General features: G+C 46.7%; 1 protein-coding gene across 2 annotated transcripts in view; it reads right to left on the bottom strand.

Annotated features, from left to right (window-relative positions):
- MAN1C1 (mannosidase alpha class 1C member 1) overlaps window positions 1-16512 on the bottom strand; it is a 134238-nt gene that overhangs the window by 79123 nt on the left and 38603 nt on the right. For both annotated transcript variants that reach the window (XM_075995317.1, XM_075995315.1), the window contains exon 2: window positions 7-103. In XM_075995317.1, the coding sequence (XP_075851432.1) occupies window positions 7-103 (97 nt within the window). The remainder of the gene's footprint in view (window positions 1-6; window positions 104-16512) is intronic.

Raw genomic sequence — 16512 nt, 5'->3', positions numbered from 1 at the left:
ACTCACCGAACATGTTACCCTCGTAGCCGTCCTTCGTTAGCGGACGGAGCTCGTTTTTCCCCATTGCATAACGCTTATAGCTCTGCCAGGCAAACTGCATCATCTGCAAGAAAAAGCAGAATACAGAGAACCTCAGTGGTCAATTTCCAACGGTGTGGACTGGCTGCCTGGCTCTGTCCTTTGCAACAGGATTTTAAACTCCATCGAAATAATAATCTTCCAAATTTTCTAAATTAAACAAGGACACTTCCTTTCACCGTAATTTTAATTGTACAATTATAACTGCTGGGAAAGGCATTCTCCTCGGCCAAATCCACGTGTCCAGAGTCTACCAGTGGATTTCCTAGAGCAGACACAAAAGCACTAACTAAATTCTAGCCATCTTTCAGTGCCAAAGTGAAAAGCCAACTCTTCTACGAAGCCCTCTCTGTTTTGCTCTGGCCTAAAGTGATGCTCTGATGGGAGGGGAAACTAACTCTTGCTGAGTGAGTGCCTGTTACAATCTAGTAGAACAATCCCCTGAGCTAGGTATTGCTAACTCCACTTCATAGGTAAGGAGACAGGTCCTAGGCCTGAGGTCACTTGCCCAAGCTTACCCAGTTGAGTTGGTGAGAGTGCTGGGGCTAAACCCACACCCTCTGGCTCTGAAGCCTTAGGTCTGTCCCCTAAGCACTGATTTTGTTACCTAAAGTCACCGCATGAATCTCTTTGAATTACTCTGACCCCTCCAGCCATCCCAGGCTCCCAGCTGGTCACTGTTCTCTGTTGCTCTCCCGGCTCTGGGCCATAAGCTCCTGAAGGCCAGAAACTACACTTGCCTCGCCTCAGTTTCCCCTACAGCACCAGGCGCATGGCTTGGCATAGGTAGGCATCAGTGAGTGTCTGTGGACTCGTCACCCTGTGTGTGCATAAGTTTACTATGTAAAGGCAACTGTGTCAGTCCCTCAGGAGCATCACGCCAGCACCTCGTGGAGGCTGAAGGAGATGCAAAATGACAATCTGCCCCATCCCCGCCCGGCGTCCCCCAAGGCCTCCCTCACCTGCCTGTGCACGGCAGGCTGCAGGAGCCAGCAGAGCTCTGTGGTGACCAGTGGAGGAGCCAGAAGCAGTGGAGACACCACTGAGGGCCAGGTGGGTGGGGAAGCAGCCTGGTGCACTGCGAGAACTCAGGCTTCCAGGCCAGAGACGCCTCAGTTCTAATCCCACCTCTGCCTCTATCTCTGTGACTTTGGCATGAAACTAAATGTCTCTGAGTCTGCCACAGTCCTGAAAGGTTTAAATGAAAGAACGTAGTGGAGATGTCCAGCTTCTTACTGGACACAACAAGTGACTGACAAACACTAGTTCTCTTCCCTTCCTGGCCTTCGAAGTACCCATCTGGCTCTCCAAGCCTCATCCACCCCCACCCCCGTCCAGCCGACTAGTTCTCAGATATTTGCTTGCATCGGAATCACTGAGGGGCTTGTTAAAACAGGTTGTTGGGCTCCATCCCTAAGTTTCTGTTCCAGCAGGTCTGCGTGGGGCCCAAGAATTGGCCTCACAAGTTCCTGTGTGATGCTACTGGTCCACGGCCACACTGGAGGACCCCAGGTCTATTGTATTTGTTTATGTCTACTGCTCGCCTCCCCTCCAGACACCGTTCTGCATCCGTCTGCTTTCCCCTCCTATCTCCGGGCCTGTGTCTCCTGCCTCAGCACCTGTCTTTCTAGGACATCTCCACCTGATTCTCCATGCTCAGCTGTCCTGGGGCCTACGCTTAGAAGCTGCCCGTCTCTTCCAGGCACATCTGGACAATAATCACGGCTATATCCCAAACGTACAGACCAGGAAGGCAGACCTGACAGGTCTAGGCCAGGACTCTCCATGAAATGGCAGAATAACTGAGTACTACCCCCTACTTCACAGGTGATGAAACCGAGGCTCTGAGATGGAAAGTGGTGCGAACAGCACAGCAGCCAGGTGGGAATTCAGCTCATTCATCTCCCAGGGCAGCAAACCCCACCCCATGCTTGGCCTGACATGTGGCTTCCCATGTGACACACATGCAAATGTCATGGTAACACATGCCAAGTGCTTGGCATGGGCCTGGAGTCCTGGTTCCATTTCTCTGTTATTTTCTACTTATCTTGAATTGGCAATAACAGAAAATAATTGTTGGGTACGAGGGCTTGAAGGGGACTGGCCTCCTCCCTCGGTCTTTCTTATCTGGGGTTCCTTCTATTAAGTCAGTGTGAGGGGAGGGAGGGCAGGTGGCTGGGGGCGGGGGAGAGCAGCAGGCTGTTAAAACACAAATGACAGCAGAAAAGGAGCAGAGATTTGGAGGGGGCACACCCCACCCTGAAAACTCCCCCTGCCTAGAGAGAGAAGTGGGTGTTCAGGAGTAATTACGAGAATCACAGGCATCTATGTGTTATCAAAGAAGCTGTCACTGCAGGAATGTGGAGACGTTTGGAATGTGGCCCGTTCTCACAGTCAGCCACACCAACAGAGGGAACGAAGGCACAAACGGTTCCCGTGTCACTCGGGCCTGGATTTATAAGGCAATCAGAGCTGCCTCTACATGCAGCTCAAACACACACATGCCTCCCGACTCGGGTGACAGGGGGCTCAGCTTAGGTGCTGGATGAGCAGGGGGGATGGGACAGCCCCCCAGCCAGGTGGTCCTTACCTCTCTTCCTAACACACCCTAAGCAAGCACCAAGCAGGTGTCCTGTCCCATGTTCAGCTGCAGTCGTGGTGGGAATGCTTTCCAAGCCCCTACCCTCTTCCTGCAGGCCAACTGCTCATCTGCCTTCAGGTCCCAGCTGAAAGAGCACTTTCACAGGGAGCCCCCTTTCCCAACCAAGCCTAACATGGGCCCCTCACTCAGACTCCCACCCCTACATTTCTGATGCACCGTCCTATGGTAGCCACAGTCAAGTTTTGCACCTGCAGCCGTGGAGCCAGTCCCCTACCCTTTCACTGCTGCATGCCCCACAGTGCACCCGGGACTGGCATGTGGAAGGTGCTCATTAAGTATCTGCTGAATGACTGCAGAAACAAACAAGAAAATTGGCTCTGGAGCTTAACACATGGCTGGGAGACTCCGTGTGGACCACACACATCACAGGTAAGATGCGTAACAGGCAAACAGGTGAGAGAGCAGGGGCTGCCAAGCAATAGAAGTGCTCAGAGGGGGCGAGTGTGTATCTTAAGGTACCCTCCTGGGTACCCAAGGGTCCTGACGGGCAGGTAGCACTGTGAGGGGCACAAGAAAAGGATGACCACAGACAGGCTAATATTTTCACTCTGGAACTGGCGATATGTGCCGTGGGCAATATCTATACCTGACTGTAGAGAAGGACAGTCCCTGACTTCATGCTCAGGCAGTTCTAAGACCTCCAAGGTCACTGGGGCCACCTTCTACCCCATGGAAGTTCCTTAATAGAGGATTAAGTAGTCTCTCCTTGAAGATCCCAGTGATGGGCGCTCACCACCCGTCAATGGGCTGCCAGACAGCCCATTCAATTGTGGAATTTCACAAAGTCCTTCGTTAATCAGTTCAAATCTGTTTTCCCCTGCAGGCTACAGGGAACACAGTGCTTCCACACCACAGACCCTCAGCCACCGGGGCCAGCTGTTGGCCAACTGAACAGCCAGCTCCTTCAACAGTTCTCCTTGTGGCAAGGCTCTGAATCCCTGCACTGAACCATGAAACTACCCTCTGAAACTGTAGACCCAAGCAACATAACATCTTCCAGGTGCCCCAAGACTTCGTCACCCATGTGTTGTGGCTGGCTATTCTTTTGGTAATGAGCAGAGACCAAAGTACAAACTCACCCTGCTTACATCTGGACCAGATCCTGTAGGTTTAGACTTGCCATCGCCTCTTAAAACTTCCCTCTGTGGGACTCTGCCTACCATTCCCTGCTGTCAGGATCTTTCTGGAACCAGATCTTATTGTCTGATGTGTGTGCCTACTTTGGGTGATCTGCTGACTTGATGGGACGGCCATCTGCATCTCCCCCCAGATTTTGGACAGAATGTAAACCGATGGGTGAGGACAGAGCTGGGGAGACGCAGAGGAAGGCTCTCTCCTGGACCCAGCACTGTTCTTTGATGTCATCCGTGAGCAAGTGAGGAATCCACGAGGCAATCAGTACAACCCTTGTTTCTCCATTTTTGTACATGAAGATATTGTGAAAGGTAGGGCTGCAACATAAAAACACCTTGTCCTAATACAGCTAGTATAGAAAAATAAATTGCCTTTTTTTAAAAGGAAAATATGGGGTAAGACTGGCATGATTATTCTTAGAGAACCCATTTTGGCTAATATGGATCATCGTATTTTATTCTAAATCCTTGCAAATCACTAACTTAAAAAATCTATCAGTCCCACTTGAATGCCTATACTAAAAAAGGCAATAAAGTGTTGGCCAGGATGTGGATAAACTGGAACCCTCACAAATAGCTGGTGGGAATGAAAATGGCTCAGCCACTCCAGAAAACAGTTGGATAAAAAAAGTTAAATATGGAGTTATGTATGACCCAGCAATTCCAATTCCAGGTATATATCTGCACAGAAGAGTTAACATGGCAGGTCTCAGACTTTTAGCCTCAGAACGGCCTGCTTATAAGGTTGGCCCTCCTCTGACATCTGGGAATTTGGTTTCCTCATCATTCTCTAATTGATAGGGTGGTTTACTGTACCTAGACTGTTTGTACAAACAATGTAGCTTAAGTTGAACAACAACTTTCCTTCTGGGAATCTGGAATTACAGACATGTTAGGCAGAGGGTTGTCTATGAAACCAGCCCTCAATAATAATCTTGAGCACTGAATCTCTACAGAGCTTCCCTGGTAGACAACACCTCACCTGTTGTCACAGTTTGATGCTGCAGGAATCAAGCATATCCTCTGTGACTTCACTGGGAGAGAACTCTTAGAAACATGCAGCTAGTTTCCTCTGGACTTCTCCCCCTGGGCTGTTTCCTTTGCTAATTTTGTATCCTTTTTCAGTAACAGACCAAAGCCGTGAGAAGGACACTGACTATGGACTACGTGCTGAGTCTTATAAGTCCTCCTAATGAATCACTGAACCTAGGGATGGTCTTGCAGACTCCCGACACACACCCAAGAAAGATAACATATTTCCACACAAAAACGTGGACACTAATGCTCACAGCAGCACTATTTGTAAGAGCCAAAAAGGGAAACAACCCAAATGTCCATTGACTGAATGGATCAACAAAATGTGGTCTACCTACAAAATGGAACAGAATTCGGCCATAAAAAGAAATGAAGAACTGATAAATGCTACAGCAATGATAAAGCTTGAATCAATATTCTAAGTGAAAGAAGCCAGACACAAAAATGCTACCTATTGTATGATTCCATTTATATGAAATGTCCAGAATAAGCAAATCCTTACATGCAGAAAGTAGATTAGTGGTTGCCTAGAACGAGGGGAAGGGAGAGATAGGGAGTGACTGCTAAAGGGTGTGGGGTCTTTTGGGGGTGATGAATATTCTAATATTGTGATAATTTATACAACTCTGTGAATATACCAAAAATGACTGAATTTTATACTTTAAAAGGTAGATTTTATGGTATGTGAATTATATGTCAATAAAGCTTTACTTATATTTTAAAACAGTATTACTGAGGACAAAAAGATACCATACGCCCCCTGATACAACACACTGAAAAGGACACAACACCATTCTAGTAATATTTCTGCCCAAAATGCATAATTTGAACTGATCTGTGAGGAAATAGACAAACCCAGATCGGGGGCTACCAAAAACATCAATGGCCTTTACTTTTCAAAAACAATGGAATGAAAGAAAAGGAAAGGCCAAGGATTACCAGACTGGAGGAGACTAAAGAGACATCAACTAAATGCAATGCATGATCTTGAATTGGATCCTGGAGCAGAGATAAGAATTGCTATTATTGCTGTAAAGGACGTTATTGAGATAACTGACAAAATTTGAAGCAGGTATAGGGATCAGTTGGTACCACCATATATATTAATGTTTCTCATTGCAATGGTTTTACTATAATTACATAGAAAAGTATCTATGTTATCTTTTTGGAAAAACACAATGGATTACTTGGGGGTAAAGGACATTATATTTGCAACTCACTCTATATGGTTCAGAAAACAATAATGCATATGTACATGTGTATTACATATATGTGTATATCTGTATATAGAGAGAGCACAGACGAGCGAAAAAGAGAAAGCAAACAGGTTAAAATGTTAACATATGAGGAATCTAGGTGAAGGTAAATCTGAGATCTTTGTTAGATTTTCGCAACTTTTCTATGAGTCTAAAATGATTTTTAAAAAAGGAACCATTAGGAAATTTTGCTGGAGGTTGATGCAATTTTCACCCAAATTTATACATTACAGAATTCTATTTTCCCCCACTTTTTTATAAATTATGACAGAATTTGGCCCATTGCCAGTCTCCCTGCAGTTCCTCTTAGCCCCTGGTTCCTCAAAGGCCTGGCTGCGTCCTTGTGTCTGCCTCACCAACCCTGTCACCCCACGCTGGGCAGAGGATGGAGCCCAGCAAACAATTGGGAACTAGCAATTTTGGTTTCTCCTTTTATATTAGCACATTCAAATGATGTGCCCATCCTTCTCTGTTCTTCCTACTCCCAAAACAACAACAACAACAACAAAATCAAAAGGCTCCTTTTGTGGTTCTGAGCATTCTCTAGAAGTTTCAGCTCCATTCGGGCCTCAGCCCCTGCCTGCCCTCTTCTCCCACTTCTGGGTCATTCCTGTCTCTCGAGCTCAGTTTTGTGCCCCCTACTTCTCTCTTCTGCATATATCTTTTCAGATAATTTTAAAAATAAGGTTGATATCTATCAGTCTACCTTTTAATGTACCAAAGGTACACACACCCACTGCAGAAAAGCAGACAGAGGGAAAACAACCAATCATCGTTCAACTCTAACCACCATTCCCATTTTGGTGTCTTCCTCTTTATTCTATTTCCACCCATATCTCTTTGTTTCTTTCCATAATTATGACATAAACATTTTCAGTTTTATGATAAAGGCTTTGTAAACATCATTTTAATAGCTATATAATGGCCTAGCAAGTAGATTCATCATCATTTACTTAAACTCTCACCCATATAATTAGACATTTTGGTGATTTCTATAATAGTTTGGGGCTATTGTAAATAATGCCTTAGTGAACATCTTTGTGCACAAAATATTGTGAATAATTTCGTCAGACAAGAGTCTCTAAAAAATGGCTGGAAAATAAATGAAAAGTTATTAATACGAGCCAGGCATAGTGGTACATGCCTTGTAATCCAAGCTACTCAGGAGGCTAAGGCAGGAGGATTGCTAAGCCCAGGAGTTCGAGGCTAGCCTGAGCAACATAGCGAGACCACGTCTCCAAAATAGAGTTATTAATATATAAATGCCCTTTAAAAGGTTACAGTCGGATAGCTTGTTTTGCCCACCACTGTGCAAAACTTGATGAACAGGGAAATGTATAACAATTTTGTGACAATACAGTAAATAAGTTCACCTGGGGAGATAAAACTAACATAAACAATCATTGCTTACATTTGTACAGCTCTTTGCATACTTCATCTCATTTGATTTGGGCAATTCAGTGGTCTTGACAGGATAGGTATTTTTCCCATTTAGAAATAATTATGCAAGGGCTAAATATAGTCTGAGATGTAAAGTAGAAATAAATATTAAAAATTATGTTCACAAATGTTTCCTGATAAGCAAAATGCTCACTATATATTATTAAGCGGAAAAGCAGAATACCAAATTATATAGTAGGAAATTCACTGGCTGATCGATGTATGAGTGTTTTAAAAAAAAAAACTGAAAGGAAATACATCAAAATGTTGATAGCAGTTATGTCTGATGGTGAGAAGTTTGGTGATTTTTATTTTTTTCTTCTTATTGGCCTATATTTTCTGAATTTCTAATTTTCAATAAAGAATATCTAGAAATGTTTGTGATGTGAAAAATTAAGTTTGTTAAAGTGAAAAACAAAAAGAGGAGATGGTATGGTGCTACCCTAAGTCAAAAGGGAGTGCTTGGGTGGCTGGCCAGGGGGTAGATGGGACTGAGCTGGGTTTTGATTAAAAAGGGGAAGGTCTTTGCAGCAGGGGTCAGACAGAAGGCCACCCAGCAAGAGAAACATCAGCAGATGCACAGATCCAGAATTCTAGAGTCAAACAGAACTTCAGGGCCACAGACACCATCGAGTCCCAAAGCCATATTTTACAAGAACTATGTGAGACTCAGAGAAGGGAAGTGACTTGTCATGGCCAGGACACAAAGGGATGATTATATCTCTAAGAACACGGGCCAGGGGCAGCTGGAGCTATAGCAAGAGATATTCAGGATAGGCTGGGTGCGGTGGCTCATGCCTGTAATCCCAGCACTCTGGGAGGCCAAGGCAGGAGGATCGCTCAAGGTCAGAAGTTCGAAACCAGCCTGAGCAAGAGTAAGACCCCGTCTCTACTATAAATAAAAAGAAATTAATTGGCCAACTAATATATATAGAAAAAAAATTAGCCGGGCATGGTGGCACATGCCTGTAGTCCCAGCTACTTGGGAGGCTGAGACAGGAGGATCGCTTGAACCCAGGAGTTTGAGGTTGCTGTGAGCTAGGCTGACACCATGACACTCTAGCCCGGGCAACAGAGTGAGACTCTGTCTCAAAAAAAAAAAAAAAGAGATATTCAGGACAAACTCAAGAATATGACTATAGGAATTAAGAAACATGAGGACGACACTCCAAGGGAAACTGTACCTCTGCCCCCACCGGGTTCCAGAAATACACAACAGGCGATCGTTGTTTGTATGTGTATGTCTATACTAGAGTGAGAGGGTGGCTCTAGATGGTCTCTGGAAGCCCCCCTGTCCCCGCAGTCTGTGATTTATAGATTCAAAGGACACCTAACAATAGACCACAAAGCCTTCCCTTCACCCGAGTCCTGCAAAGGCTGCAAACAAAGCTCCAATGACAGAGAGACAGGCAGAGCAATCAGAGCTGAATCCTAGCACATCTCTTCAGTTCTTTCTTCAACAAAAGATGTCATTTACCTGAACAAATCAACATGACATGAAATCTTAAAATGAAAAATATTTACTAGTATGAAACAGACATTATTAAGATTTTCTTGCTACCTATCCTGGAGCTCAAGATCTCTCCTGCAGAAAAGCAATTAGAATCCGCTGTGTCGCCCAGGCACAGACACCCACCCTGCCAAGGAGCCCCAGAAAGAGGGGGGCAAGAGAGAAAGGGTGGATTTCGGAAGGGGAGGAAATGAGGATGGTGGCAGGCTGCCTCCAGAGTGGAAAACTAATAGAAAGTTTGCATTGGAAAGTTCTTTGGGGGGCAACTGGGGAGGAAGTGGGTGAATAATGAACACTGAGCCATTTCCCGTCTTTTAAAAATCACACACACACACACACACACACACACACACACACACACAAACACACAGAGGGCCAGGTCTGGCAGTGACCCAGAACCACAGTTGCTACATTCAAAGCTGCCAAGACGGGAAATGGATTTTCCCAGTCATTAAAGGCAAGTCCTCACACCATGACACACAGCCTTACTGGTGTCTCCCAGCAGTGACACCTGGCCTTGTTTGCAGGGGCTGAGTGGGAAAGGATTTGGTCTCTAATGATTCTGGGATCTAATGACTGCACAGATAGAGAGATTAGAACATTGAGTTGATTTTTTTGTCCTTCCACTTCCAACACAGCCCAAGGAAACAGCTGACAGCTTGGTACCTAAAAACCATCCACATTAGATTTCTTGATCCATCCCTTCTCCATCGGTGCAACATGACCGGACTGGCGATTGCTGACGAGGCACCTGCAAACACACAGAGCCTGGTCTAGTGTTCAGAAGCTGGACGTGGGTGGGGGGAATAGAATGGGGCGGGCTGCCTCCCACCCTCTCACTTTAGGGTTTGCTTGAACTATTGAAAGGCAAACGTAGGAAATGAAGATGTGCGATGACTCCCAACTCATCTAAGGTCCAGACAGCGCTCCCACATGCTGCCTGTGGGGATTCAGATTTGTGCAGTCCCAGGAATCTCACCCCATCGGTAGCTGTTTCTAAGGTATCATGGCTGAGAGTGTGCCCTGGAGGCAGACAGATCCTTGCTGCTCAAAATGTGGCCCAGGAACGAGGGACCAGCAATTGGGCACATCCAGGGAGCGTGTTAGAAATGCAGCATCTCAGGCCCCACCCCAGACCTGCTGAATCGGAATCAGCATTTTAACAAGAGCCTGGCCACAAGGAGCACCAGGAACAGGTGGGACGCTTTCCTAGTGTGGCACCTTTACAGTCTTGGTGCAGAGTCTCAGACGGCAACACCAGCCAGATGGAGACGGTCCCCAGACCAGGAGCAAATCCGAGCCCTGCCACTGCACTGAGATGGTTCCCCAACTGCTAGATTCTAACACAACTGGTGTCAGCTGGGGGACAAAGACACAGCGATGGTGGAGAAGACCTCAGTTTACCTACAAGTGAAATTCCAACAGAAAATTGTTCGACAAGACCTGCTTCAAAAAATGTAGTACAAAACCTACCCCCATGCAAGTATCTCTACCATTCCAAAGTGCTTTGTCTTCCTCATTTGAGCCATGTGGTCACCTGTGAGTTAGGCAATGTGGGGTCATCACCTCCATTTTACAGAAAAAGAAACTGTGCTTCCGCGTGCATACATTTACGGAATGTACCCTGCTAGGTGTTTTTGCATACATCAGCATGTGCAGTTCTCACTACACCTCTGGGAGGCGCTCTTAAGAAGAAGGGAGGGCATAGCAGTTAAGGTCTGGCTTTGGATCCCAGCTCTACCTGTGTGTCCTTTGACAAATACTTAACCTCTCTGTGCCTCAATGTTCTCATCTGTTTAAAAATAATAATACTGCTCTATTACACTTACCCAGTGTTTTCCATGAGTCAATGCTCTACATATACATGAACTTATTTAATCTTCATACTAATCTTATAAAATTAGTATATTATTGCTCTCATCTCAGATGAGGAAACTGACGCACTCGCCCAAGTGTCACGGCGAGTATGTGGCAGACCCAGGAGATGAGCCTAGGTGGTCTATGCTCACTGCCACAATATTCCACTGCCTGTCACAGAATGAAGCAATTCGTGTACCTGCCTCACGCATGGATTTGTTACAGCGCAAGGGCCTCGGCACAGCGCCTGGCACCCGGAACACCCCTGCTATGCGTTAGAGGGGCTGCTTCCTGCCCCGGGCTTCACATGGGTCTTCCCTGTGTCAGGAGACAGCACCCCCATCCTGCTGGCTGCTCAGGCCGGAAACCTCCATCCTCCCAGGCTCCTCTTCTCCCCACCCGACATCCATCTCTCACTCGCCTCCTCCTCGCCCAGCCCACCCAGCTCCCCTCTGGTGCCCAGCGGCCATGGTCTCCAGCTGCTCTCCTCATTCCTCTCTTGCCCCACCTCCCCCCGACCCTTCCTGCCTACCCACTGGAGCAATCCTTTGAACATGCAAGCCACTGAGTGTCATTCCGCTAAGAGCCTCCATGTTAAGGGGCAACACCTGCCTCCCTGACCTCTCCCCACGTAACTTCCCCACTCGCCACGCTTCAGCCACAGGCCCTTTGCCCATCACCTCAAATACTCGCAGCCCCTTCCCACCTGTGGTCAGCATAGCAATGCTCCCCCAGGTGCTGGCATCCTATCTCCAGAACTTGTATGTTAGGTTACAGGGTAAACCGGAACTGAGGTTGCTACTCCGCTGACCCTGAGAGGAGAGGATTATCCTGGTTGTCTAGGTGGGCCCAAGGTAGTCATAAGGGTCCTTATAAGAGAGGGGGCAGGAGAGTCAGTGTCAAAGTGATGAGGTGTGAGGAAGACTCCCCCGGCCGTTGCTGACTTTGAAGATGGAGAGGGTGGCCATGAGCCGAGCCATGCCAGCGGCCCATGGAAGGGGCTCTCCCTGTAACAGTTCATTTTAGGGGTCAACTTGACTGGATTAAGGGATACCCAGATGACTGATAAAGCATTGTTTCCCAGTATGTCTGTGAGGGTGTTTCCAGAAAAGACTGGCATTTGAAGCGGAAGACTGAGTCCTCACTCAGTTCCACCCTTACCCAATGTGGTAGGTACCATCCAATTGGCTGAGGGGCTGGACAGAACAAAAGGTAAAGGAAAGGTGAATTCTCTCTCTCTCTCCCTCTCGTAGAGCTGGGACATCCTTCTTCTCCTGCCTTTGTACACCAGAGCTCCAGGTTCTCCTGCCTTTGGATTCTGGGACTTACACCAGATACCCTACAGGTTCTCAAGCCTTTAGCCTTGAACCAAGAGTCATACCATCAGCTCCCCAGGTTCTCAGGCTGTAAGAACTGGACTGAGACATGCTCCCAGAATTCCTGGTCTCTAGCTTACAGATGGCCTGTTGTGGGACCTCTCAGGTTCCATACTTGTGTGAGCCAATTCCCCTAATAAATACCCTCCTAGGCCAGGCACAGTGGCTCACGCCTGTAATCCTAGCACTTTGGGAGGCCAAGGCAGGAGGATTGCTTAAAGCCAGGACTTTGGGACAAACCTGGGCTACACAGCAAGACACTATCTCTACAAAAAATAGAAAAATTAGCCAGGCATGGTGGCACACACCCATAGTCCCAGCTATTCCAGAGGCTGAGGCAGGAGGATCACATGAGCACATGACCCCAGGAGCGTGAAGTTCCAGTGAGCTATGATGACGCCGCTGCACTCCAGCCTGGGGCACAGAGCAAGAACCTGTCTCTAAAAATATATTAATTAAATAATCTCCCTCCCCCTCTTATTTCTACCTCTTTTTCTCCCCTACTGGCTCTATTTCTCTGGAGAACCCTGACTGATACACTCCCCTAGGGCCTTCAGAAAGGAAGGCAGCCCAGCCAACTCCCTGATTTTTAGCCCAGTGAGACCCTTTTCAGACTTCTGACCTCCTGAACTGTAAGAGAATAAATCTGTGTTATAAGTCACTGAGTTTATGTGATTTGTTACTGCAGCAACAGGAAACTAGTACATCACCTCAAGACCTTTGCACTTGCCAATGAACAAATTAACCCACCAAATCTCAGTGCACTTTCCACTCCACCATAGCACTTTTCTACGTAAGAAATTCTGATACTCTGGAGTAGGTATGCCAGCATTCTGGAATTCACTGTTCCACCGTCCCTTGCCATCCATCAATGACAATGCTTAGCACCTCTACAGGACAATAATTTCTTTCCTGTCCGCCTCCCCTGCCCTTGAACACTGTGACCTATTCCCCTCTGCATCCCCAACCCCTAGCATAGAGCCTGGCCAAAGAGAGGGAATCAACACAACACATGAGTACTTATAAGGGCGCATGCACTACCTCTATCATCCAGGAGTGGGTACCCACTGAGATCTGTGTGTCTTGCACTGGGTTAGGCCCTTCATGAGCATTTAATCCTACACCATCCCTGTAAGGTGAGTTACCACTATTATCCCTATTTTACAAGATGAAGCAATTGAGTCCTGGAGTGTTAAATAACTTGCCCAAGGACACAGAACAAATAGTGGCAGAGACAGGGAATGGATGCAGGAGGATAACTTGGAGCCTGCACTCGTAGCCATGATAGCAACTGTTTCCTACCCAACGACCCTCAGAGGTAAGATTAGTGTCTCCTTTTCCCAACATTTGGGCTATGCAGCTGGCAGGTGGCAGAGCCAGTGTTTGAAGCCAAGGTCTGGCTGATTCAAAAGGCTGTGTCCCTTCCATCTCACCAGGCTGCTCCACTGTCCAATGAACCAACAAAACATCGACCCAGCACCTCTGGACAGCATGTGGCACACAGAGAATCAAACAAAGACTGGCTGCTGCCTAGTGTCTGGGCCAAGCGGCCCATCCTAAATGTCTGCTTCTCTTTGAAAATAAGCAACGTCCAAATCCCCGCTCCCTGAAGGCTGTCTGCTGGAAGGAATGCATGGCTTGCTTTCAAGCTGCCCCAGCAGAGCCTGGAGCCTTTGGAAACATTAAATAGGCTGAACCGGTTATTTTGCCCAAACTTCAACAATTTAAAAGAAAGAAGGAAAGAGCTTTATGTGAAAACAAGGAAAATATTAAGCAAGTGATAGAGCGATCCTGCCTGAAGCAGGAAACACAGTGATCTCTATGCACAGGTTTCCCAAGGAGGTGGTGCTGTTGGGAACCTGCAAGTTCAGCCTTGATAATCACTGTCTTAGGACTGCTTAGTGGCATCTATGCGTCAGCAAGGTGGCCTGGTTTTGGGACCTTTGGGGTTTACAGGAAAGCCCTGGGCTGAAGACAAGAACAAAGGCTCCAGGAGGGAGGGTGGGAGACTAGTTTTCGAACCCGTATTTCCATCTCTGGAGAAACCAGCTTTGGGTGTAGACTCCTTGGGAAAGCCATGGTGAAGAATCATGTAGAATCGTCTACATTTTCTCCTGGTTCTTCTTGGAGCCAAAAGAGGATCAGCAGAATTCTCCTTATTCCTGGTCTCAAGAAGGAAACCTGAGAACTACTGGACATTCATAGGCAGCTGAAGGGCCTATCTCATGTCCAGTTAAATCATGTCAATTGAGGCTTGGAGAATGAGCCAGGTTTACTGAGCACGTCCATGTACCAGTCCCCCTGCCATGCGTGATCACATACTTTATCTCATTTAATCCTCCATCATTACTCTCGGAAGCAGTATTAAGCCCATTATACAGATAAGAAAACTGAGGTTCAGAGAAGTTCAATAACTATTCCAAGGGTACACAGCCAATAAGTAGCAGGCTTGGATTTAAATTCAAGCCTGTCTGATTCCAGTCTTTGCCAGTGAACTCTTCTTTTTCTCAACTTCTCCTCACCTGACATCCACTAAGAAATACTTGCAAAGCATCTGCTTTGCACCCCATGTTCTGGTACACACAGAAGTAAACGAGACAGACGGGGTCTCTCCCTCGAGGCATATCAGTCTAGAGTGGGGGGACAGTAACAAACAGGAGAATTCTTAATGGTAAGAAGCACTGTGAAGAAAAGTCAAGCAAGGTGAGGTGGTAGAGGGTAACTGAGTGAGTGGGGTGGCCAAGGAAGGCCTCCAAGATGATAGTTGAGCTGAGACTTTAATATCTGAAAAAAATTGCTCCTTCTGTTTCCCATTTATGGCCTGAGAAATGCATTAGGCTCTTCTCTTTGTTCCTCCTAGGCCCCCATCAACAGAGATTCCAAAGTACATACTTTCTCTTTTTGGCTAGAAAGGCTTGCAAAACCCACTGATAAGGTTACCGGTTCACGCCAGGAGAGAGAATTCCAAAGCAGTAAACAGACGGGCTTGGCCTTACAAATACCACATAAAATAACTCATGCCCTGGACTCATTTATCCTACGAAGCCAAGTAGTGGCACCCCATAAGCACTCCTTGAGTTTGCATTAATCAGACGGCTCAATGTAGGTTTTCTTTTCATTTTTCTAGGTCTGTGATGATGGATGATATGCAGTAGCACTTCTGGATTCATAATAAGGGGTTAGTGGCGTTTTCTCATTCCTACAAGACTGAATTTCACGGGACACTTAGGATATTTTCTTTGACAGCGCTGAGCTGAAGCACCGTGCTCTTGAAAGGATTATTGCAGCCGTGTTATAAAAGATAACCTAATCACATGGGAGAGAGTAAAACATCAAGCAATTTGATTTCAAAACCTTGAAATAGAATACCAAAGAACAATTAACTATGAAAACCAAAAGGCTTTAATCGTGATGAACTAATGGGGACAGACTAGGAGAGAGAAAACGCAGATCTTCAAGTTTCACTAATTGTTCGGAAAATGATCAGAATCAAAGTGCACTCGGTCCTTCAGCTGGCCGGGTTTTGAGCCTTCTCTTCCCACCTCCCTCAAGCCCATGCAGCCCACTCCCCAATAACCGAATGCACCTTCCCCAGATTTGCTGCTCCGGTTTCTAATAGAACTAGGATTTCTCTTTCCTCAGCTGCCTCCAGAGCTGGGACTTCCTGCAGCAGCTGTAACCCTGCTGCGGGAAATGGCAGCTCCTGCCGAGTGGGCAAAATAGACCCTTCCACAGAAGGGAACCACATGAACTGACGGCCAGTGACAGGTGGTTTGACAGAAGCTTCACAAACTTCCTCCTCCCTGTACTTGCTTTTGAGGTACAACTAAGGGAAATGACGGCTCATGGGCTCTTTCATACATCTCAGAGACAGGCCCTTTCAGATAGTCCCCGTAGAAGTAAGGCCTTGGTGAGATTTCTGTCACTAACAGCTCTATATGCTATATAAAGGAGGAAACCATTGGGCTTTCTCAATTCTGAGCACAGTGGGTGAAGAAAACCACTGCATAAAACAATGCCCGTTCCACTGCCAGTGTGGGTGGGGGTGGGGGTCCTCCCCGGCTGCTGTTAATAAAACACCACCACATCCGCATTTCCCGGAGAGGGGGCTTCAGTGCAACCTGCTGACCTGAGAAGCTGCTCTTTTTGTCTTTCTTTTTCTGAA

Source organism: Microcebus murinus, chromosome 2 (assembly GCF_040939455.1).
Source record: "Microcebus murinus isolate Inina chromosome 2, M.murinus_Inina_mat1.0, whole genome shotgun sequence".
Taxonomy (NCBI): Eukaryota; Metazoa; Chordata; class Mammalia; order Primates; family Cheirogaleidae; genus Microcebus; species Microcebus murinus.
The sequence above is the reverse complement of the archived record's forward strand: the minus strand, read 5'-3'. Positions and strand labels throughout refer to the sequence as shown.